Source organism: Canis lupus, chromosome 2 (genome assembly GCF_003254725.2).
Source record: "Canis lupus dingo isolate Sandy chromosome 2, ASM325472v2, whole genome shotgun sequence".
Lineage (NCBI taxonomy): Eukaryota > Metazoa > Chordata > Mammalia > Carnivora > Canidae > Canis > Canis lupus.
Genome location: NC_064244.1, coordinates 60,794,401 through 60,820,198, shown reverse-complemented (window position 1 = coordinate 60,820,198; position 25,798 = coordinate 60,794,401). Strand labels below are relative to the sequence as shown.

At 36.1% G+C, this 25,798-nt stretch overlaps 1 protein-coding gene and 2 pseudogenes across 3 annotated transcripts in view; 2 read left to right on the top strand and 1 right to left on the bottom strand.

Annotated features, from left to right (window-relative positions):
- RBL2 (RB transcriptional corepressor like 2) overlaps positions 1 to 25,798 on the top strand; it is a 51,331-nt gene that overhangs the window by 9,479 nt on the left and 16,054 nt on the right. For all 3 annotated transcript variants that reach the window (XM_025447992.3, XM_035713650.2, XM_035713651.2), the window contains 12 exons: positions 578 to 642; positions 4,015 to 4,143; positions 7,973 to 8,133; positions 8,226 to 8,290; positions 9,108 to 9,294; positions 13,150 to 13,316; positions 16,832 to 16,938; positions 17,836 to 17,939; positions 19,776 to 19,913; positions 21,623 to 21,787; positions 22,313 to 22,424; positions 25,445 to 25,714. In XM_025447992.3, the coding sequence (XP_025303777.1) occupies positions 578 to 642; positions 4,015 to 4,143; positions 7,973 to 8,133; positions 8,226 to 8,290; positions 9,108 to 9,294; positions 13,150 to 13,316; positions 16,832 to 16,938; positions 17,836 to 17,939; positions 19,776 to 19,913; positions 21,623 to 21,787; positions 22,313 to 22,424; positions 25,445 to 25,714 (1,670 nt within the window). The remainder of the gene's footprint in view (positions 1 to 577; positions 643 to 4,014; positions 4,144 to 7,972; positions 8,134 to 8,225; positions 8,291 to 9,107; positions 9,295 to 13,149; positions 13,317 to 16,831; positions 16,939 to 17,835; positions 17,940 to 19,775; positions 19,914 to 21,622; positions 21,788 to 22,312; positions 22,425 to 25,444; positions 25,715 to 25,798) is intronic.
- Positions 5,589 to 6,506, bottom strand: LOC112660471 (60S ribosomal protein L5-like; annotated as a pseudogene).
- On the top strand, positions 13,323 to 16,825 carry LOC112660468 (hsc70-interacting protein-like; annotated as a pseudogene).

The window sequence follows — 25,798 nt, the reverse complement described above, 5'->3', positions numbered from 1 at the left end:
TCTTTTGGGAGGGAGAGTTTACAGCTCATCAGCTATGAAAAGGGGGAAAAAAAGGGAAATTATCCAATTGTATACAAGGGCCTGAAAGCAGCATTAGCCTTGCTCACATCATCAAAAGAACTGTTGTTGGGCACCCCGGGTGGCTCAGCAGTTTAGCTGCCTTCAGCCCACCGGGGTCCCAGATCGAGTCCCACATCGGGCTCCCTGCATGGAGCCTGCATCTCCCTCTGCCTGTGTCTCTGCCCCTCTCTGTCTCTCATGAATAAATAAATAAAATCTTAAAAAAAAAAAAAAAAGAACTGTTGTTACTCATTTCCTACCTTACCTGTTTTGACCTTGAACTGTTTTATAGTTCTTGAGAATTTTCTTTTTTCTGAGATGAGCTCTTTCCCTGGCTTTGTCCTTACCAGAATTTGGTTGGAACAGAACTTCTTATATGTTTTCTGTGTGAAGGGAATTTGTTCTCACTCCCATTAACTGTGGGTTTGGTTTTTCACATACTTTATAGTCATTTGTGATGTCTTTTTTGAATACTTACAATGAATTTATCTCATGACTTTTTTTCCCTCCCCCAAAGGCGACAGCCCTGTACCGTGTCTGAAGTTTTCCATTTTTGTTGGGTGCTCTTTATATATGCAAAAGGTAAGACAGAACAATATTTATCTATGTGTTCAGATATTATTTTGTCAACCTGTAATGTGTATCAGGGAAAGATGCTCATTGAAAAATTTCTCAAGGGTTTTAATCTCAGATTTGTTTTTAAGTATTACATTTTCATAAAAGTCTTTTGAATTTCTTTATGTAATATCCAAAACTTCTTTTATTAAGTGGAAAGTCCTTTATTTTTGTTCTTACTTAACATCTTTGCCACCCAAAGCTATTCCTCTGAGTTACAGACTGAAAACACATTTGGTTTGTACTGGTGTCTTGAGATGTGTTTTTCGTGACTGCTCATCCTCAGCATGTATAGTTCAGATTGCTTTTTGCATCTTGTTCAGATAAATATGCTTGCTCAAATGCCTTTGAATACAATTTATTTTCTCCCTCTTCTCATCTCCCTTAACTTAACCAAGGTCTATATTCATTGAAAAATGTTTTTTGTTTGTTTTTGGTCCTCTGTATTTCTATGTAGAAATGATTCTTAGTAACCTAAATAAGAAAAGGAAATACAGTTACATTAATTACATGGACTATGTAGAATGCTTTTGCTACTACAAAAGCCCAATAAAACACAAAGTTATAATCAAAGAATCATAGAGCTGAAAGGAATTTCATAAATATAAGAGATTCTCGTAATTAGATCAAGTACCCCAAATTATTTACTTTTAAGATTAGGTAAGTGAGGCCCAAAAACTAGGAACAGAGCTCAAGTTTAAACCCAGATCTAGCTCTCTGTTTCATGCCGATGCAAAGGCCCTCTGGCAAGAAAGTGTCACTCCATTGGTCTTGGGGTTTGATATGTCTGATCCTCTCTAGCTAGTTAAGTGAGAGCTCACCCTTTTTCCCTGAGCTACGTGGTTGATTGAAAAGAAAAATCTTTCTTCTGCCAAAAATAAGCTGTTCGTTATTTTGTTTTCCATCACACTGAGATGTTTCTTTAGTGGAGATAAAGGTGATATGTTAAGTGGTACAAAATAAAAGTGTAAGAGCCTATAAACTGTTCTCCTAGTGGCAGTCACCCTTGCTGTCACTTTTAGCTTGCTGTGGCTGGTATTACATATAGTATTAATCTTGTCATTTGATTTTGGGCAGGTATATCTGACTTCTGAGATTTTTATCTGCTTTGTTTATATCTCTTATGGTGTATGTGTACCTAGGAATGAATGTGTTTGGTACCATATAAACTATTTAAAAAGAATTTTATTGTCCTTGTTTACATTTTGGTCTCACTTGATCACTTGGAGTAGCATATTTTTTGTCTCTGCAGTTAACTCAGTGTTTCAGTTTTATTATTAATTCAGTTTATAATTATTTAATCTGAAGAGTCTGTCTCCTCACTGTCTGACACTGATCTTTTATGATTCAGTAGAATCTTTTTCTAATAAAGTCATTTCATTAGTTTTATTCAGTTCTCAATTTAGTTATTTGGAGAGAGTTGTACTCTTTTATAGGCACCTTTCTCATGGCTTTCTCTGCAGCATATGGGCAATCCCAGATTATCTCATTCCTGATACATAAGCCAACTTTCTGCTGTTATCTTTGTTGACTTCCTGTAGCAAGTATAGAGTAGTGACAGGTTTGGGCTTGTCATCATGAAGGGCTTTGTGGTCTGAAGACCAATTGGTGCCACTTCCTGTTTTATAATCTCCAATCTCCTCGTTCCTGATAAATAAGCCAACCTTGGAGTTGAAACAAGTTATCTTTGTTGTTTGAAAGGTAACTTATCTTACAAAGTGAGATTTATTTCTAAACTCAGTATTTGAAATGTAAAGTATGTCACATTGGGACAGTCCTGGAGTTTAAGATTCTGATCTTTAGGGGCCTTTCAGTTTTTTGTTAGAAGTTACAGTGCTGCTGTTTTTTTCCTTTATGGCAAGTACAAAGCACTGACAAGTTTAGGCTTGTCAATGTGATGGGCTTTGTAGCTTGCAACCAGTAGGTGCTGCTTCCTGTTTTACATTTGAGAAACTGAGTATATTTTAACATTAAACATCTTTATAGTGGAACCAAACAAGTTAGTTTGGTTGTATCAGTGCAAAACTTAACCTATTAATTATCATTTGCCTTTCTGACAACAGAAAAAAAAATTCTCTTTAATTCATGTAAGTTCATTTGTTGAATGTTTTCATCTATACAAAAAGAATTATCCTGATACATGGAGGTAAGTGGTAACTTTCTTTGGAAGAAAAGAGAGGGGAAAAAAGCCTGAAACAAAGTGTGTGTGTGTGTGTGTGTGTGTGTGTGTGTGTGTCTGCATGCATTTGGGCAGGCATTACGTGTGAAAATGTTCAGGTTTAGAAATAATTCCTTAGATGTATATTAGCATTAAACTTGAATTCATGTGATGATACAAGAATGTAAAGTCAGTAGGAAGCATGTATATGTAGTGTTTAATCAGAAAAGGGATATGCTCAAAGTTAGAAATCTAGAAGAATTTCTTAATTTCTAAGAATATATACTGTTTACCTGCCTATAAAGACTGATTTCAGTGTTAAACTAGCATTGCAGAAACATGTTTCTATAGGTTTGAGTTTTGTTTTGTTTTGTTTTGTTTTGTTTTCTTTCTTACCATGCATCTGCATTATTTCTGGGATATTAGCTCTAGACCTAAATATCTTTCATTGTTATACTGTGGCATTAATTTGTATGAGTTTGTATTATTATGTAGAAAATATCTAAAATGTTACTGTTAGGAGTCTGATGATAGGTTCTGGTCTTTTTAAAGTATATACATGAAAAACTCATTTTTCAGTTCCCATCCAAGTGTTTCTACTAATCTTTTTTTTTTTTTTTTTTTTTTATTTAATGAGTTTCCCTCTTAGAACTGCTTTTTGTGCATCCCAAAGATGTTGGACCATTGTTTATCTCCATATATTTTTATTTTTTTACTTTGTTCTCAATTAGTTGTTTTAAATTTTAATTCCAGTATAGGTAACATATAATGTTAATTAGTTTCACGTGTACAATATCTATTAATTTTCTTGACAGAAAAATATTTTCACATAAAAGCATTTTCTATAGTTTGAGATAATTTATAAAGTTGTTTAGAATTTTCAAAGAAAAAAGCCAGTGATAAAATTTTGGTTAGCTACTAAGGATTTAATGCTTATTTAATGAATATTGAGTGAATGAATGTCCTTCTTAGTAAACTTTTGGTTTCATTACACCCCTAGAAATTTATTAGACTTTAAGGGTAATGTTTCAAAATGTAAATTCGCCAGAACACTTCATGTAGCTTTTGAGTCAGCTTTGATACAGTCTTGTATAATGTCATCTTAATTAAAGGAAGAAATTACTTTTAAAATGTTATAAAGTTGATGCAAATATACTCGATAACTGTTTACATTCCTGTAGGTAATTTCCCCATGATTAGTGATGATTTGGTCAATTCTTATCATCTTCTGCTGTGTGCTTTGGACTTGGTTTATGGAAATGCCCTTCAGTGTTCCAATCGTAAAGAATTGGTGAACCCTAATTTTAAAGGTAAGATTATAAGCTGGAGCTTATTGGACTACTGACATTTCTACATTGTGTTTACTCTTGGGAGTTGTACACATACTACAGGTTTCTTAGCATCGGAGAACATAAGTGCCTTGAAAAGTTGTTATCTAGAGTACTTATCGCTAGGAGTTGAGATCTCTGTAAAAATATTTATGGAAAAGGCAATTGCAAATATTATGAAGTGTAAAGTCTTACATGACAATTTTAGAAGTTTCTGCAATATATATACTCAACAAGAAAAAGGGATTTAAAAACCCAGAGTAGCAAATTGACATTAAAACTGATATTCTTCTGTGTTGCCAGGCTTTGGGCCTGACACACAGTAGGAGCTCAAAATGGATTTATTGAAATAATCTTCATTTCACATTTTTTCCAGAAGAGGAGTAGTTACAGTTGTAAATAAGTAAAATGAATTTTTAGTTCTTAAACTAAAGGATGGGTAAACATTATTACTTTGATAATGCATTTTAGCAGGTTTTAAAGGTATATGATTTCTATGAATGATACACAGGAAGAAACCAAATCATAACTTATAGACAATATTATAAATATATTTTTAATATTATAAATATTAAACAGTATTTATTGAGCTAGTATATAATGCTATTTAAATAATACCATGATAGGATTCTGAGTGATTTTCAATTTTGGGGTGGTTACAATTAGAATTTTAACTTGTTCAACTCTCAAGGTAGATTTTTAAAGTTAGTGGAGTTAGTTACCAGTTGCTCCTGCTTTGGTAAGTTTAATGTTTTTAATTTATTATTTTTTTTCTCTCATTTCCTTCCTAACTCCCTTTCAGGTTTCTATTTATTGGCTGCTTTTCATTTTTTCCCTTCTTATTTAGTTTTTCTTATACTGAGTCTAGGTCAAGAATAAGCTGTAAATCAATATGTTAGATGCATCCAGTATAATGAAATGAAAGCATATAAGCAGTATGTACTTTGAATAGTAATTTTTTTCAAAGTTGTATTTTTTATTTTAATGTCAGACATATTTGCAAAGTTATATTTTATTTTTATGGGTTTTTTTAATGTTTTTTAGATCTTACAGCAATATACTAAAATTGTTTCTCTAGGTTTTTTTCTTTAAGTTTCTCCAGATAAATAATTGAATAACTGAAATCTTTTGAGTAGTGATACACTTTACCTATTTGCTATTTTTTAATTTTTAAGTATAATTAACATACAATGTCACATTAGCTTCAAGTGTATAACAGTAATTCGACAATTCTTTACACGACCCAGCACTCACCACAGTAAGTGTACTCACTGTCACCATACAGTGTTATTACAATATTATTGACTGTGTTCTTTATGTTGTACTTTTCGTCTCCGTGACTCACTTATTTTATTTTAGCTGCATGATAAATAAGTTTATTATTGTCTTTATCTGAAAAATATTCATAGAAATTGTGGTTTGGTTTATTAGCTTCCAGCAGCCTGCTCCTGAGCTCTAAGGAAGCTTGTCTTCTGAGCTACCTAATATTTCTTCTGGGCAAGAGACATCTTGGGTGGTTCCCCCTCTTCTTTCTAACTTCTTTCTTAGGCTTCTTCTCATAGATTGGGTTCTCTCATGTGGCAGCATGAGCTTTCTTTATATCTCCTCCATATCTGAAGATGCTTTGTTCTTCATGTATTGACAGAGTTGTTCCTTGTAGGTATCTTCATCTTCTTCCATTAGGTAACACAATAGATCTGCAATAATCTGACCCATGACGTGCTTCAGATGTACTTCTGCATTGAATTCCTTACTTTCCACATCATAACCAAGAAATTGTTTGGTACTCTGAGCAACAGACAAGCCTCCATCCACAGCTCCCTTGAGGGCCCCCAAAACTTTATTTCCAGTAGTAGTTCTGGCCAGCCCTGCATCCACATAGCAGGTGAAGGCACCAGGTTGACCATCAATGCTTTCCACATTGTATTCATCTCCTGTCACTTCCACTTGGCCTTCATAGATCTTGTCCCTGTCCAACCTGTTGAGAAGCCTGTGGGCCAGCAGCAGGTCTGTACAATAATTTGTCAGCATAATTTGTCAGACCAGCCTTCACACCATACTTTGGGAGTTCATGAGCATGAGCTGCACAGACTATCATGTCTTCTTCTGTACAGGCATGAGTAATCTGACAAATGATATCTCTGTTGATTATGTGAACTATCATCCTGTATTTGGATGTGTTGTACTTATTTTTATCCTAAATTACCAACCATTTTTGAGCATAGTAATCAGTGTTACCTTCTTGTCTTCACCTAAATTTTACTTGGTATCTCTTGATGCAAGCCTTATTTTTGACAACTTTAACAAAAGCCATCCTACAGAACAGAGACTGACATCTGCGACTCACCACCAGGCGGCAGCAGGCCCAGCAGCAGGCTGTCAGGGGATGACTTAATATTTTGCACCTGGAAGTTACAAAATAACTTTTGTTATTTTGTATAACAGTTTGTATTGCTTAATTCCTTTTATCTATTTTGTCCATTCCTCCATCCACATCTCCTCTGGCAGCCGTTTGTTTTCTATACTTAAGAGTCTGTTTTTTGTTTCTTTTTTTTTTTTTTTTTTTTAAGATTTTATTTATTTACTCATAAGAGACACACAGAGAGAGGCAGAGACACAGGCAGAGGAAGAAGCAGGCTCCATGCAGGGACTCGATCCCTGGTCTCCAGGATCACACCCTGGGCTGAAGGTGGCGCTAAACTGCTGAGCCACCCAGGGATCCACCTGTTTTTTCTTTCTTTGTTTTGCTTTATAGATTCCACGTGTAAGCAAAATAACATGTCTATCACTGTCTGACTTAACTATACTAGCATAATATACATCTAAGTCTGTCCATGTTGTTGTAAATGGCAAGATCTCATTCTTTTTCTACAGCTGAGTAATATTCCTGTGTGTGTGTGTTTGAGAGAGAGAGAGAGACATCTATTAATGGATACTTGGGTAGCTTCCATATCTTGGCTATTGTAAATAATGCTGCAATAAACATAAGGGTGCATGTCTTTCCGAATTAGCGTCTTCCTTTTCTTTGGGTAAATAACTAGTGGAATTACTGGATCATATGGTATTTCTATTTTAAATTTTTGGAGGAAATTCCATACTGTTTTCTACAGTGGCAGCACCAGTTTATTCCCTTTTCAGCACATCCTCACCACTGCTTGTTATTTCTTTTCTTTTTCTTTCTTTCTTTCTTTTTTTTTTTTTTTTTTTTGATACCAGCCATTCTGAATGGTGTGAGGTGGTATCTCGCTGGGGTTTTGATTTGCATTTCCATGATGATGAGTCATGTTGAGCATCTTTTCATGTGTCTGTTGGCCACTTGGATATCTTTGGAAAAATGTTTCTTGAGGTTCTCTGCCCATTTTTTAATCGGATTGTTTGTTTTTTTGGTGTTGAGTTGTATGAATTCTTTATATATTTTGGATATTAACCCCTTATTGGATAAATCATTTACAGATTTCTTCTCCTATTCACTAGGTTGCCTTTTTGTTTTGTTGATGGTTACCTTTGTTATGCAGAAGTTTGTTGTTTTGGTGTCCTCTCAGTAGTTGATTTTTTGTTTTTGTTTCCCTTACTTGAGGAGACAGATTTATAAATATGTTGCTAAAGATGATGTTGAAGAGATTACTGCCTATGTTTTCTTCTGTTTGCTATTTTTGAGGTAATTTAGAGTCAGGTTAGGCCCTTAGTACATTGTTTCCTATATACTTATATGCTAACTCACATGATGATTAGATTCTGTATTTTTGTGTATTACAGTTTGACTTACTGAATGCTACTTGACTTCTCTGTTCTGTGATTTTATTCATTATAGGCCTGTCTGAAGATTTTCATGCTAAGGACTCTAAACCTTCCTCTGACCCACCTTGTGTCATTGAGAAACTCTGTTCCTTACATGATGGTCTAGTTTTGGAAGCAAAGGGAATAAAGGAACATTTCTGGAAACCCTATATTAGGAAACTTTATGAAAAAAAGGTTTGTTAGTAGTAAAGAGATAATGTGAAAATATTTTCTGGGGAAAGATTTGTTTTAATATGATGACTTAAGGATCTCTTCTTTCATCATAGCTCCTTAAAGGAAAAGAAGAAAATCTTACAGGGTTTTTAGAACCTGGGAATTTTGGAGAGAGTTTGTGAGTACTTCTGTCATCAAACTTTTAGTATTTTAAATTGTGTACTTAGGAAACCTCAGAGTTTAGTGTTTTGTTTGTACGTTGGAAATTTAGACTGTCTTGTGGGATAAACATAGAAAAGCAGTAAAAAAATTTTTGTCAACTGCTACTCTAACCATATGGTTTTAAATTTATTGAAAATCGAATGGCTGTTTTTTAAAGCTTTAATAGTTAAGCTTTTGGATCATAGTTTTTGAGATAACTTCTTTTGGAAATAGTTCCAAAACAGGTTAAATAGGTTAAAAATGATAATGTAGAAGTAGTGAAGTCTTCGGAGATGCCTAGAGCAGCTAGGAAAGATAATTAAGCATATCACTAGAAACTGCACTTGCCTGGCAGATTGGTACAGGCCACCATCACTGAAACACGGTCAGCAAAATACTGTATGGAGGACCAGCACCGTGTAGCAAGCTTATTTATTTTTTTTTTTAATTTTATTTATTTGTTCATGAGAGACACAGAGAGAGACAGAGACACAGGCAGAGGAAGAAGCAGGCCCCATGCAGAAACCCGACATGGGACTCTATCCCGGAACTCCAGGATCACGCCCTGGGCCAAAGGCAGGCGCCAAACCACTGAGCCACCCAGGGATTCCCGCAAGCTTATGTTTTATACACCTCAGTTTTTATAATTAGCAGTGATCTCCAATTTAGCTTTCACAAAATTATGAGAACTTCTTAGTAAATTAAAAACAATGAAATAAGTAGCCTAAAATATCAACTGAAATGGCAGTTCTGTGAGTGTACATGTCGCCTCTTTTGTTTTTTTCCCCCTGTAGTAAAGCCATCAATAAAGCCTATGAGGAGTATGTTTTATCTGTTGGGAATTTAGATGAAAGGATATTTCTTGGAGATGATGCTGAAGAGGAAATTGGGACTCTCTCAAAGTGTCTGAATTCTGGTTCAGGAACAGAGACTGCTGAAAGGGTGCAGATGAAAAACATCTTGCAGCAGCACTTTGACAAGGTGAGCTGGCTAGTGCCAAGAGAGCAGAAATGCAGGAGAAGATGTGCCGGAGGTTCCGTTTCATTTTGGTAATTGTGTGTGTGTGCACACATGCATTTTACTTCTAGTATGAAAAAGAAAATGCTCGTCATACTTAATTCAAAAAGTCTCTGTGTTTACTGATTAATTTTTGTTGACATCAACTTTCAAAGTTTTTGATTAGTTCTGAGAGAAAGAGCATTTAATATAAATTTAAATGAATGTATCATGCTGATAACTGTTGGTTTTGGAAAAATGGGCCAGTAATCTGTAGTCTGTATTATTGAGCATACTAGACATAGAAAATGTCAATTGACCGGAATGGTCCCTTTATCTAAATGCTAGAGAAACTGAGAATCTGTAGTTTTTAGGAAAATTCTGTTAAACTGAGTTTCAGGGTCATGGTGTTGTTTCATGTATACACTTAGGGTGATGGAGATCAAGAGTTTCCCTTCTATTGTGTGATGTTCACAGAAAATATACAGCTTCTGACAAGTGCCTCCAGAGGCAGTGTGGATGATTCCAAGGGGTAACTCTCCCATAAGATAGGCTTAAGACTGGTTTGCTTATTCATTCAACAAACATTCTAAAGGTATCCTACATGCCAGATAATGTCCTGGATCCTGGGGTGCATCAGTGAATGAAACAGCATGAATATCCTGTTTTGTATTTTAGTATATGTGCTGCCGAAGCGAGCACCCTGTTTTATATTTTAATGTGGGGAGATAGATAACCAAACAAGTAAATATATAGGATATCAGATAATGATATATGAAGACAAGTAAAATAGAGTAGTACAGAGTTCTAGAGAAAAGGGAGGACAGGTGGGTGGGCCTTGGGCTGCCAGAGGTATCGCAGTAGAGAACGGCATCTCTGAGGAGGTAACATCAACAGAGATGTGAAGTTAAGTGAGGGAGCAAACCATGTGAAAAGCTGGGAAATGTGTTTTGGAAGCCCAGAGAATGCAAGAGCCAAGGGAGTATGGTTGGCTTTTTGGAGGAACAGTAAGAATGTTATGTGGTAGGAATAGAATGAGTGAGCGAAAGAAAGAGTAATTAAAAAGTGAGGGGGTGGGGACACAAGGGACAGGTGGACCATACAGAGCTTTGGAAGCTGTAGTAAAGATTTTTGCTTTTGCTCTGATTGGAAGGAAAGCCATTAGGAAGGTGTTATGGGAAAGTGTGATTGAATCAGTCTGATTGACATGTTTAAAGGTTCTGTGGGGAGGTGTTTCAAGGGGCAAGGTGGAAAAAGAGAATTAAGAGGCTGTTGCAGTAGTTCTGGTGATAGCTCACAATAGTTTGGACCAGAGCAGTGGTTATATTTAGGCTGTATTGTGGAGATGGCACCCACAGGATTGCCTGATGGCTTGGATCTAGGCTGTGGGAGAAAGAGGACAGCAGTGACTCCAGTTGTGTAAATGGTGTGAAAGCTGAAGTCCTTACGGAGGCCTCTAAGGTCTTCAGTGAACCTCTCTGAATTCCTCTCCTCCCACTCTCCTCCTCACTCACTGTGCTCATGCCCAATAAACCTCTGTTCTCATTCTTTAGATACGCTGAGTATACTCCAGCTCAAAGCCTTTGCTCCTGCTCTTTCCTCTGCTTAGAACATGTTTCTTCAAGATATTCCTGGGGTTTAAGTCCTTCGTTCGGGTCTTCGGTGGACTAACCACTGTACAAAATAATAACCGCCAACTTCCTCCCCAACCTTCAGCACTTCCTTTCCCTCTTATTCTGTAATTACTGTTCCTCTTAGTATTTGTCATTGTCTTAAGATAAGTGGGTGGGTAGAAAGAATTGTTTGCCTGACAATAAATAGATAAATAGATACAAAGATAGGGGGAAAAAAAGAATTGTTTGTTATGCATCAACTGGTATTAGAATATAAGCTTCATGAGGGCTGTGACCAGTGCTGTCTTCAGCACCTGGCACATAGTAGGCAGTCCATGAATATTTACAATTGACATTTATTCAGGGAGAAGAGTGAATCTGGGGGAAAAAAACCCAGAGTATGCATTACATGGTATGTTAGTTTGAGATGCCTTTTTAGGTATGCTAGCAAGTTGAGTAGGCAGTTTAGATATACAAGATTGGAATTCACAGCAGAGGTTAGGGCTGTGTGTGTATCATCTGGAGACATCAGGATATAGATGGCTTTTAAAGCCATGGAATGAAGAGAGGCTACCTGGCAGTATAAACTGATATAGAATAAAAGAAGTCTGAGGATAGAGCTCTGGGACACTCCAAAATTTAGAAGTCTTTACTTGGAGAAGGAATGTCCTAATATTTAAAAATAACAGTATGCCTGAGTCAAAGAAAGACTCTTCTTGATCAAAATGCACAGGAAGCCATAAGTTAAGAACTAAACAGTACTACCAAGAAGCTGCGTGCTGACTTTGAGGACTGTGGACAGAAAGCTGTTTGTAGTAGTGCTACTTGTTCCCTTTGCAGAGGCACTGTTACCTGTGGACGGTGAGAGACACTGCTGGCTGCTGTTGGTTTTCCTGTACGTATGCAAGGTGTTTTTCCCTCCCAGCAGAGCACTGGGTCAAATCCAGGGAAGAAGGTGGCTCCAGGGAAAGCTGTGTGTAGAGCAAGGAGCAGCCTTCTGAATGTAGTTAGCCTATCCAGATCATATTACTGACCTAAAAAAATTACAGAATTAACTTCTTTGAAACCAAATGGAAGTCTTGGCTCTATCCTGTTTAAGTCACAGAGGAAGCATAGATTTATATCTGTAGGGCAGTTTTTGGTGCCTGTTTGTATCGCATTAAACTTGAGTGGTTTGTTTTGCTGGGTGAAAATTTTGCTAGGTGTTTTCACTGCCATCTCTAGCATATAATATGCTGACTACCTAGGAAAACATAGTTTATCCTGAATACTGAAAAACAGTCTTATGCTGCCTTAACCTTTCAGAGTTTATTAGAAAAAACAGAAAAGATGTTTCACTGGCATATCCATTCATGCTTAAAATCTCAGACATTAAGTCATATACTTTTCATATTTATATTTAAGAATGTTGACTTAAATATATTTTCCTGAAGGTCTACTTTAGTAGGGGAAGATGGAGAGATTTCTGTAACTAAAGGTAAAGGAGGGGTAGGAAGGCTGAAGAAGGCTGTTCTGTGTCAGGCTGTTTTTTTGTCCAGGAGTGTTGTTTTGTACCACCTCTCTGAGGCAGATTTGATTATTTAGATGGGCTTTTGTTAAATCATGGAATCCATTTGGACAAGGTTTAACTCACAGCTTTCTTTTGTGAATCTGTGAGTAGTTAGAAAAAAAGCAGTAGATGGGAACTGTAAAATTCTGTTTCTCTGGGATATTCTTAACAGTTTATTGCTTATTTGTGCCTTTGGGCTTTGGCTTGAAGTAGGGATACTAGGGAATTATGCCTTATCTTAAGGGTTTGACTTTTTTTTTTTTTTTAAAGATTTTATTAGTGAGTGAGTGAGAGGGGGAGAGAGAGAGAGAGCACAAGCAGGAGGAGAGGGAGAAGCAGATTCTCTGCTGAGCAGGGAGCCCAACACAGGGCTTGATCCCAGGATTATGAGCTGAGCCAAAGTCAGACTTAACCAACTGAGCCACCCAGGAACTTCTTAAAGGTTTAACTTTTAAGAGACAAACTTCCTAGCTGGCTAAAATACTAATTGTCCTTTCAAACATCTTCACATGGAGGATGGTGGCTCCTAGTGGTATTGTTATGTTTAAATTACAAGAATGGTGATATTTGAATCATTAAAATTTATTGATAAAGTCTGGTTGGTTTTAAATTCTTGTTTGTGAAGTAATTGAAAGTCATTCTGACCTAAAATATTGTTTCTCCCCATCCCCCATTTAGTCTAAAGCACTTAGAATCTCCACACCACTTACTGGTGTGAGGTACATGAAGGATAACAGCCCTTGTGTGACTCCAGTGTCTACAGCAACACACAGCTTAAGCCGTCTTCACACCATGCTAACAGGCCTCAGGAATGCACCAAGTGAGAAACTGGAACAGATACTAAGGTTAGTTTGAGCTCTTGCCATCTAAGATTTGATTGTTGACCATTTTCTATTTTAATTTTTTAACTTTTAGTGCCTTAATTCACTCACTGTTTATCATATACCAGTTGCATGCTTAGACCTGTTGTTAGTCTGTGGAAGACCTAGTAATATGGGATGTATGAATAGAAGGTGATCATTTTTCCTCAATATCTTAGTCTGTTCCGGCTGTTACCACAGAAGACCATAGATGGGGTGACTTATAAACAACAGTAATTAATTTCTCTCAGTTCTACAGGCTGCAAGTGTAGTATCAGGGTGCCAAGATGCAGTATCTGGTGAGAACTGCTTCCTGGTCTTTTTGCTGTCTTCACATGGTGTGAGGAGGCAAGGGAGGGCACTAATCCCATTCGTGAGGGCTCCACTTTCATCAGCTAATCACCTCCCATGCACCATAACACTTGGGATTAGGTTTCAACATAGGAATTTGGAGGGGGAGCACAAATTTTTAGTCCATAGCACTCAGATTTCTTTTATGTAGTATATGATGAGAGACAGTAACTAACAACACTATCACTGTAGATTAAAGCACCAAATTGTTACCAACTATTCTATCTTAAGATTTCAGGCAAAGCGGGATCAATAAAGATGGGAGTTGTCAAAGGACTCCATAAAGAGGATTGGACCTGAGCAAATTTATGAGGGGTGGGTCAGATTAAGCAGTTATATTCATAACTGATGTCAAACCACTGTAACTTCTGTAAGCTCTAGAGTTAGCTGCCTTTAGTCCTTTGGTCTGCCTGAGACTATTGGGAAGATCTTTGAGCTTTTAGTGAAAAGCATAATAGACTGAATCTCATGACCTGTACATAGTTTTGCAAATTTATTTGAAAAAACTACCTCCAAGACCCCTCCTAGTTCTAAAACGTATAGAATTTGATGACATAGGCCCTATAGGAGCCCATTTTATTTCTGGTGGTAGAGTATAAGAAGGCCCCATATACATACTTTAGTAATTTCTTATTCACAGCTGGACTTACTAAATACCAAGGCTGACTAAAATTTTCCTTTACATTTTCATGAAGTCTACATTACTTATAAACTTGATTGTCATTAGTACCTAGTAGGCTATGTCTGTATGGCCTCTTCTTAAGTCATGTTTCTCAGACCTTGTTTACCTGGAATACAGAAGCATTTTATAAATACATTTTAGAAGACTGACTTAGTCTTCATATCTTACAGATCTCTTTAGAATCTCTAGCCAGGTGTAGCAGCTTCTTTAATCTTAAACACCATTAGTGGCGTTAAATATTATCAGTAAATACTGGCCCTATTTTCTGTTAAAAGGTACCTGTGTGTTAAATAAAAATTAAAATTCTAAATAAAATTCTGCTTGTATATTATACTTAGTAACTAAGTCTAGCAGGATTATTACTGATTTTTATTTTCTTTGTCATTTTCTAAACGTGCTATGCTTTTACAATGAATATGTATATCTGTGATCAAGATAAAAACATAATTACTTCTACACAGTCATACTGAGCTAGCATCAGCACCTGGAACTGGACGGGGCTGCAACCTCTGCTGTGCCTATGGCTTCCCACCACCTCTGGACCATGGACCCTCACAAAGTGAGCGAGCTTCAGGCCTTTGTGAAAATGTGTAAGCAGGATCCGAGCATTCTGCACAGGAAATGTGCTTCCTGAAGGAGTAGGTGGAGAGCATGGAGGATAAAATATTACCTGCTACTCATAAAACTAAATCAGAAGATATCAAGAAAGAAAAAAACAGATAGTAAGAAGTGCAGAGGAAAACATAAAGACAGACAAACCATCAAGTGAGGAAGGTGGTCTAGAAATTGACAGTAAAGGTGTGATTGAACCAGTTATTGACACCCCTCCAGAAATGAGGCGTCATGATGTAGAGGTGACCAGGGGAAATGATGGATCTGGCAAATGATAAAAAAGTGGCTGCCATTGATGCTCTAAATGATGTGAACTGCAGAAAGCCATTGACTTGTTCATAGATGCCATCATGCTGAATCCTTGCTTGGCCATTCTGTATGCCAAGAGAGCATGTCTTCATCAAGTTACAGAAGCCAAATGCTGCCATCCAAGACTGACAGAGCTATTGAAATAAATCCTGATTCAGCTCAGCCTTACAAGTGGTGAGGGAAAGCACACAGACTTCTGGGCCACTGGGAAGAAGTAGCACATGATCTTGCCCTTGCTTATAAACTGGATTATGATGAAGATGCTAGCTCCTGCTGAAAGAAGTTCCACCGAGGGCACAGAAAATTGCCAAACATCAGAGAAAGTGTGAGCAAAAAGTGAAGAATGAGAAATCAAAGAAAGAATAGAAATGGTTAAGAAGGTTAGGGAAGAACATGAGGCAGCCCAGAGGGCGAAAGAAGCCAGATGATGATCAGGAACCAAAATTGGATCTTTTCTAGGTAGCTTTCCTGTGGGAATGCCTGGATTGGAAGGGATGCTTGGGCTCAATGAAATTCTTAGTGACCCAAAGGTTCTTGCTGCCATGCAGGATCCAGAAGTTACGGTGGCCTTCTAAGATGTGGCCCATAACCCAGCAAATGTATCAAATATCAGAGTGACTCAAAGATTATGAATCTTATCAGTAAATTGTCAATCAAATTTGGAGGTCAAGCATAATGCTTTTCAGACACACAAAACCCTTGCTGAAGGAAAAGCAACTTAGATTATCTAATGGATGTCACAGTAATACACACCAGTGTACCTCTGACCTTCTCATGGAGAGAAACCTGGGGTGCTATGAAGAGAATGCCTACTCCCTCGGCCCCATGTGTAACCCATACCTTTTGTAGTGGTTTGCCATTGGGTATTCATTCACATAATGTTTTCCTACCAGGAATTCCTACTAGGAATTTTAAACCTTAAAAATATTTAAAATCAAGTTAAAAGGGTATGTTAATCCTTGAAGGAAAAAAACAAAAACAAAAATGTTACAAAGGCCCACATGATGATAATTTGTATAATGCTTCTTAATTGAACTTACATTGCCTTTCTAGTTAAAAAAACAAACAAACAAACAAACAAACAAAAAACAATGAAATAAACCTCGTTTTGGAGGAAAAGATGTAGAGTGCCAGTAATGGTTTATAGGAGTCTGTAATATAGTTTATATACCTCATTCTGTTTTCTTCCAGGAGTTCCTAATGGAGGTTGTAGTGCCCTCTGAGGAAACAGCTGAAGGCAATTTTGTTTACCAGTGATTGCAGATGGGTAGGGTAGGTGGGGGCCAGTCAAGAATGCTAACCTTAACTGTAGTAAAGGTACAGCTCTGCACAAGAAATATTTTTTTCGCTTAAAATGGTTATACCAACACTTTTGATAAGCAAGTATGGAATCTCCTAGAATAATTTGGGAAGTGTGTAGTTTTTGTTCAAAGTATTTTATATTTACAGGTTAGTAAAATTACAGAGTTGTAAATAGTTTATTACTTTGTGATGGGGCAGGACCTTTTGGTTGGATAATTTCTTATTCTTTTCTTTTTTTCCTTAGGACATGTTCTAGAGATCCAACACAGGCCATTGCCAACAGATTGAAAGAAATGTATGAAATATATTCTCAGCATTGCCAGCCAGATGAGGATTTCAGTAATTCTAAAGGTAAGACTTAATACTGTCCATCTTGTTCTCATTTTAACTTAACTACGAGCTTACCTACATAGTCTTCTTGGTAAGTGAATCAGAAATGTGAAGAAAAGATTTGGACTTTAGATTGAGGGGTAGAATATAGATGTCCAATTTTTCTGTCAACCAAGTGGTTTCTGGGCTCTTCTCTGTAAGAGAAACTTTAGACTGATGTCTGATTACTTTGTTTGCAAAATCTTTAATTTCATTTGTAGACTGGACTTTATTAAATTTAGAAGTATAATGATTCTTGAAAATACTAAGTTCAGAAGATATTAGCTGTTTCATGCCCACACCTGTTCCAGAAGTTTTCTGTTGTCATGAATTAGAATCAAGTATGAGTGGAATAGTAAACCAATTATATATACCTTTTAGCACAGAGCTGCTCAGTTCAAACTTAAAAAAAAAAAAAAAAAAGTGTCTCTTAATGGAATGCTGTGACAGTTTTTAAGTGCAAATTTCATTTCACTGTTTTATTTATTTTTATTTTTATTTTTTTTATTCATTTATGATAGTTAAAGAGAGAGAGAGAGACAGAGACACAGGCAGAGGGAGAAGCAGGCTCCATGCACCGGGAGCCCGATGTGGGATTCGATCCCGGGTCTCCAGGATCGCGCCCTGGGCCAAAGGCAGGCGCCAAACCGCTGCGCCACCCAGGGATCCCCATTTCACTGTTTTAGAAAAATGTAACCTTGGTTACCATGAAGAAAATTGAGAAATCTTAGGAATGATTGGAACAGCAGCTATAGGAAGTGCATATTTATGAAGTAATTGGTTGGTTTTTAAATTTTATTTTGTGGGCAGGGGTTGGGATAGACTCTCACTTTCTACAATATGTTCTTTGTATGTGACTTTTGTCTTTTATTTATGCAGAAATTGCCAGCAAACATTTTCGTTTTGCAGAAATGCTTTACTATAAAGTATTAGAATCTGTTATTGAACAGGAACAGAAAAGACTGGGAGACATGGATTTATCTGTGAGTAAATCACCAGCGTATTGGTCAACATGATAAGATATGGTTTCCTTTCGGCCCTACCTACACACAACCGCAGCTAAACTAAACAAAATAAAACTGTGGCTTTGAAAGACTAAGACTGGCAGCTGGAGAAACTCATGTCTTGAGTGTACTTGCCTCTGGTCCCCCACTAATGTTTCTTGGTGCGGCAGGCTGTATCCTAGAATTCACAGCTTCTCTGGCAGTAAGACTCTGTAGTCAAAGATTGAAACATTCAGATTGAACAAAAATTGAGTTTTTAGAATACATGAACTTATTAACAGGCACCCTCCCCCTAAGAAGCCTTGTATATCCAGGATAAGTTGAGTATTGATTAGATAGGACTTTAACATAAATATTCAGCCATTGCTCTTTGACTAAAGTAATTATTTTTTCTAGATTTTACTAGTCAAGAAATATAAATTGATTTTGAAATATGTAGTATTTACTTTTAATGACATCAATAGAAATGATTTTTGAAAATTTTTTAAAAATAATATTTTAGAGAAAATTATAAAACTAATAGTTCTAATTTTATGTAGCAATTTACATTTCTTTTTTATACATAAAATTATGGCTGTGGGAATTTAAAAGGCTGTTAAGACAAATTTTTAAATTTTGAAACACACATAAAACATAGCTGCAGTTTAGGGGCTCATAATAAGTATATACCTGTATATACCCACCTAAGAAACTTATTAAAACAATTTTTTTTATTGTAGGAAAATATACATAACATAAAATTTACCATTTTCTGCATTTTTAAGTGAACAATTTAGTGGCATTAAGTACATTCACGGTGTTGTGCAACCCTTACCAATTTTTCATCATCCCAAACTGAAAGTCTATACCCAATAAGCAATGACTCCCCATTCTCACCTCCCTCCAGCCCCTAGTAATCCCTACTTTACTTTGTCTCCACAAATTTACCTATTCTAGATATAATCATACAATATTTGTGCTTTTGTGTCTCAGTCACTTGGCACAATGTTTTCAGGGTTCATTCATATTTTAGCATAGGTCAGAATTTCATTCCTTTTTAAGACTGAATAGTATTCAGAATATTATTCATAATCAACAATATATGATTGTCTTTTTTTGGTCAAGTTGTTCTTGATGTCAAGAGTTGGTCAAGAGTTCTTTATGTATTCTGGATATTAATCCCTTATATACAGTTTGTAGATATTTTCTCCCATTCTGTGAGTTCTCTACTTCATTGATAGTGTCCTTTGATAGACAGAAGTTTTTAATTTTGATGAAGCCACATTTACCTATTTTTTTTCTGTTGCCTATGTTTTTGGTGTTTAAGTAACTTTTTAATTCAAAAATAGTAAGTGTTTATGTACAGATTTGGAAAATTAGTAAGCAAAAAAAAAAAAAAAAAAAGGAGATGTAAATATGTCTCCTGAGAGAAGTGTGTTCACCTGTGGCCCATTACCATCTAGCCAGTCACCTGCCTTCCAGCTGTCTTTTTCTGATAGTGGCCTCTAACTGTAAATACTGTTTTGTAGCCTCTTTCCACATTGTTATTCCCCTAAACAGGATGTATGTATATTTTTGTTAGGGATATAATTTTTGTATCAACTGTATTATACAATAGGTAAGATTTTTGAAAGTTCTTCTACATTCTTTTATATTTGCTAAAACATGGGCTTATTTATTAAGCTAAGAAAAGTTCTGTAAGAAAGTAAGCACATACTTCTCCCTAACTCGGAAAATAAGACTTCCTTTGATATTTTTATTTAACTTGACTGTGTAGGAAATGTCTTTATAAGAGCAGGCTAATGTTTCTAAATGTTAATAACTTTTGTTTTATAGGGCATTCTGGAACAAGATGCATTCCATAGATCACTTTTAGCCTGCTGCCTTGAGGTCGTCACTTTTTCTTATAAGCCTCCTGGGAATTTTCCATTTATTACTGAAATATTTGATGTGCCACTTTATCATTTTTATAAGGTATTTTTAAAATCTAATACTGATGAGGAAATTGGAAATGTGATCAACTTCCTGTCGTTAGCCAGTTAATTCATTTTGCTACCTAAGTACATCTCTTCTCTTCTTAATTATATAATTAGTAATTTCTACTCTGGGAAGGAGAAATAGAAGAGTCTTAAGAACTATTTAAATTCTTCTAAGACAGTATAAAGACCTAATTTGGGTAAAAGCTTCATTTGCTTCTTCCTTTTATCTGCCATGGGCTTTTAGGATACTTTCATTGTATTAGCTGAGAAGCCTTTCAAAAAAGGTAGCAAACAAATCAGTAGCTATTCTTATATAGTAATCTTTTTAAATTTTTTATTTTAATTAAGTAGGCTCCACACCCAGTGTGGAGCCCAACACCAGGCTTGACCTCACAACCCTGAGATCAAGACCTGAGCTTAAATCAAGAGTCAAATGCTTAACTGACTGAACCACCTAGGATCCCCAACCTTTTTTTATTTTGTAGAAATAACATTGAAAGTGTCTTTTGGAAGAAAAGTTCTCTTTAACATATTATATAGAGGCGTAAAGTGATGGCATTGATTTGGTAGTTATTTCTGTCTTGATATCGATTTAGTGTATGGGTTTATCTTAATTCTAATAGAGCAAAGTCAGTTTTTTTAGTGGCATAGATTGAATGTTTAGAGTTTTTATTCTATTTGTTGTGGGTTTTTTTTTTTTTTTTCAGTAATCTTTGCACCCAACGTGAGTCTTAAACTCATGATCCTGAGATTAAGAGTCAGATGCTTTACCAACTGAGCTAGAGTCTTTAAATGTGAAATTTTGGGCAGCCCAGGTGGCTCAGCGGTTTATTACCACTGCCCAGGGTGTGATCCTGGAGACCTGGGATCGAGACCCACATCAGGCTCCCTGAGTGGAGCCTGCTTCTCCCTCTGCCTATGTCTCTGCCTCTCTCTCTCTGTGTCTCTCATGAATAAATAAATAAAATCTATAAAAATAAAAATTAAAAAAAAAATTTAAAGAGTAATATTTCTCAGGGACACTTGGGTGGCTCAGTAGTTGAGTATCTGCCTTTGGCTCAGGGTATGATCCTGGGTCCAGGGATCACGTCCCACGTCACGCTCCCTGCGAGGAATCTACTTCTCCCTCTGCCTATGTCTCTGGCTCGCTCTCTGTGTCTCATGAATAAATAAATTGTTTTGAAAATAAAAAAAAAAGGTAATATTTTTCAACTTTAATAGAAGAGGCTCTTTTTTCTTTGAAAACAATTTAAAATATGCCATTATACAAAAGATTTTCTGTAATTCCTACATGCATTTTAAATAATAATAATTTATAAAGACAGTGAAAGGAAGACCACCTGTTCAAAATAGTGCTGTTATTTATATTTTTAATTTTTTAAAATTATTTATTTATTTATTTATGACAGTCACACAGAGAGAGAGAGAGAGAGAGGCAGAGACACAGGCAGAGGGAGAAGCAGGCTCCATGCACCAGGAGCCCAACATGGAATTCGATCCCGGGTCTCCAGGATCGCACCCTGAGCCAAAGGCAGGCGCCAAACTGCTGCGCCACCCAGGGATCTCTATTTTTAATTTTTGATGAATTATCTGTTGTATCTATAAATATGTAAAAAATGCAATTTACCCATTTTTGCTTCACACTTAATAAATGCATTTTTAGTGACAAAAATAATTATTAAACCAGGGCATTTTTTATTTCAGGTGATAGAAGTATTCATTAGAGCAGAAGATGGTCTTTGTAGAGAAGTGGTAAAACACCTTAATCAGATTGAAGAACAGATCTTGGATCATTTGGCATGGAAACCAGAGTCTCCACTCTGGGACAGAATTAGAGACAATGAAAACAGAGTTCCTACTTGTGAAGAGGTTTGTGAAAATACCTTAACATCTTTCTGTAACAAAAGTATAACAGGATCTAATCTGTTTATATTCTTGTTTCACGGAGAGCAGTTAAACTTAGTATCTCCCTTATGGGAAGTGAGAGGGTGGCCATTGGGTTTAATATGGTATAGTCACCCCTGTATCTAAGAAGAAACCCCTAACTCTAGGAGTCAGAAATAATGTGTGATTGCTTCAAGGTTTCAGTGCCAGAGTAAGAATTCAGCATTCTCTCTTAATTTTCTAGTCAAGTCTCTGTACTTTAGAATGGCTGGTATTCTAATTATCTAAATCAGTAATGAAGGCTGAATCATATTTAGAATTCACCTATTAGCTTTGAATTTTTTTAAGCTTGCCAGACCTTTTCAACTTCAGTATGAAACTGGAAAAGACACTGATTTTATTTACATTAAAGAATTGGTGAGCCAAGTTTCCTTTTGCCTTAGATTGTGACTGTATTTCTAAAGAAAATACCTTTTTGAATAATGATACTCTGTATATCATTCTTTATAGGTTATGCCACCCCAGAACCTGGAAAGAGCAGATGATATTTGTATTGCTGGATCTCCTTTGACTCCCAGAAGGGTGAGTGAAGTTCGTGCGGATACTGGAGGACTTGGAAGAAGTAAGTTTAAAATATTAGGAGGGGGGCACCCAGGTGGCCTAGTTGGTTGGGTGTCTGCCTTCAACTTGTGTCATGATCCTCAATGGGATTGAGTTCTGCATTGGGCTCCCTGCTCTGTAAGGAGCCTGCTTCTCCCTCTTCCTCTGCCTCTCTGTCATGAATAAATAAATAAAATCTTAAAAAAAAAAAAATACTAAGGGGAGTATTTGGGAGCCTAATATCTGAGAATTGAAATTCTATCTGAAACTAGAAGTGAAATTAATAGGGTTTAAATAAAAGAAATATTTTGTGCATTATTAACTGGAACCCTCCCCTAGAAAGCCTTGTATAGCCAGAATAAGTTGAGTATTATAGTACCACATGGATCACTTAAAAGTAGTGCTTTTGAAATATATTTAAGAACACAGGAAGATACATGTAATAACAAGTGACTTTAAAAAGAGAATACTATATATTAATATAACTATATATTAATACTATATATTAATATATAATACTATAATTAATATTAAATAAAGAGAATACTATATAATTAATTATAATTAATATATTAATAATATATACTAATATTAATTAATGTATCTTAAGTGTGTGTTTATTATATATAAGCATACAGAAAGGCTAAAGAAAACCAAACTGTTAAGAAATATTGGTTAATAGAATTCCAGGTGCTTTCTGTAAATTTTTAAAAATAAATATGTATTTCTTTTAAAATCAGAAGAGGGGTGCCTGGGTGGCTTAGTTGGTTAAGTGTCCAACTCTTGATTTCTGCTCAGGTTGTAATCTTGGGGTCGTGGGATTGAGCCCCATGTTGGGATCCGTGGTTGACACAGAGTCTACTTGAGCTTCTCTCCTCCCCTTCCTACAACTCTCATGTGCTTGCTCTCTTGCTCTCTCTCAAATAAATCTTTTTTAAAAAGTAAAATCAGGAAAAAACAAAAGCTTCTTAAAGATAGAGTTGTATGATGCAACTAGGTATAGACAAGCTGATGAGTTAAAAGTACTGAATGGCCAGAGCATGTTCAGCTTTAACTCTTGTCAGTTGAGCTGTGCTACACTGGTTTATAGGACAGCAGTGCTGGCCCCAGAAATACAGAAAAGAGAAGTTTCACTATTCATCTGGTTCTATTTAGGCAGCTGCTTTTTTTTTTTTTTTTTTTTTTTAAAGTAATCTCTATGCCCATCATGGGGCTCAAACTCACAACCTGAGATCATGTTCAATAGGCTGAGCCAGTCAAGCACCCCTTCAGGTTGTTCTTGTAACATCTTCCACATGCAAGGTTTAAGTTTACATAGTTAAGACAAAACTGCTTTTAAAAAGCAATTTTGTAAATTCAGAGAGTTCTAAATCCTTACGTGCCATTAGAAGGATATTATTTCTAGATGAACCTTTTAATGTAATTGATAAGCACTGGTTATAGAAAAAAGATCAGATTTAAAATCAAGAATCAGTGCATACTCAATAACTATGGATAATCTATATGAAAATTTCCTCATTTTTTGGAAGAGGAATCATAATGGCTTAACTATTTTTCTGCCTGTTATCCATCTTAGACACAGATCTGACAGCTGGTCTTCCTCAGTCCTGTTTCTATAGAGTTTTTCCTTCCCTAATCTGTGGATTTAGGACCTGACTTTAAACTCATTTTCTTGGGCAGCCCCTGTGGCGCAGCGGTTTAGCGCTGCCTGCAGCCTGGGGTGTGATCCTGGAGGCCTGGATTGAGTTCCACGTCGGGCTCCCTCTGCCTATGTCTCTGCCGCACTCTCTCTCTCTGTGTCTCTATGAATAAATAAATAAAATCTTAAAAAAAAAATAAAGATTAAAAAAAATAATAATAAACTCATTTTCTTTGTACTTACCACTTCTCCATTTTCTTGAGGTCTCTTAATGCTTTACAAGATAATGATCCTAATGCATTCTTTCCAATTGTAGGTTTGTTCCAAATACAAATCTAGTAAGTTTATTGGGTTTTGTGCCATTGGAAAATTAAAATGTTAAGCTATAGTCTGTCACGAGTACCCCTATCCTCTTATGACCTCCCTACCTATATTTTTAAATTAAAAACAACAATTGATGTGCAGTTGGAAGGAATGCTGCTTAAAAATTCAGCCACTGATGTGCATATTTAACAACAGACTGTGCTATAATGTTTATAGGGGTTGTTTATGTTTAGGATGACAAAGTAATTTGGGAAATAGTGGTGATGGTTGCACAATATTGTGAATGGAATTAATGCCCTGCATTGTACATACAAAAATAGTTCAAATGGCAAATTACATGTTATATATATATATATATATATATATATATATATATTAAAAAGGTAGCAATATACCAGATTCAAAATTTGGTATACCAAAATTTGAATACCAAATTCAAAGCATTGAATTGTACAATTTAAGTGAAATTTATGTGAATTATGCATTAATAAAATTGTTTAAAGAATATAATAAACTAAGCTTAATTGAGTCCAAAACACATATATCCATTTTTGCTGAAGAACATTGAGTTTTAGTAATTTTCTATACATGGAAAAAGACAAAGATGCAAATTGATAAAACTGGGGGGGAATGCTCCCAGATGATGTCCTAGTAATATCAAGTCCCCTTGTTTTGAGTAGTGGCTTTACAGTGAAAATCACATTGTACATGAGTGTTAGGTAGAAATTGAATATGGTCAAAAGTATCATAGGAAAATAGAATAATTGTTTAAATTGCCCCTAAGTCATCAGGATTATGTAGTAGTAGAGGGCAGAGTTTGATTTAGCAGGAGCTGGAATAAAGTAGGGAGCATTGTGAAACAAATAGAGAAAAATTCTTGTGTTTAAATTTTGCTCTTAATAGTGTGTGGTTGAATTTTCATTAGTTGAATATACTTATGAATATGATCCCTGTAATTTTTGTTTATGAAGTATTTCAGATACCTATTAGTTTTGAACTTAAGAGCTTGGCTGGAAGTTAGATCTCAGTTTCCTTGAGTTAAACCATTTGTTTGATTTTTTTTTTTTTTCTGACCCTAGGCATAACATCTCCAGCCACATTATATGATAGATACAGCTCCCCAACAGCCAGCTCTACCAGAAGGCGGCTATTTGTTGAGAATGATAGCCCTTCTGATGGAGGGACACCTGGGCGCATTCCCCCACAACCCCTCGTCAATGCTGTCCCTGTGCAGAATGTATCTGGGGAGACTGTTTCTGTCACACCAGTTCCTGGACAGACTTTGGTCACTATGGCAACAGCCACTGTCACAGCCAACAATGGACAAACAGTGACCATTCCTGTACAAGGTAAGGAAGGCAGAGTTGAATATTGAGTTCTTTCTCGGTGGCATTTATTGGAAAGTCACCTGAGATTTGGCTGGAATGACAACA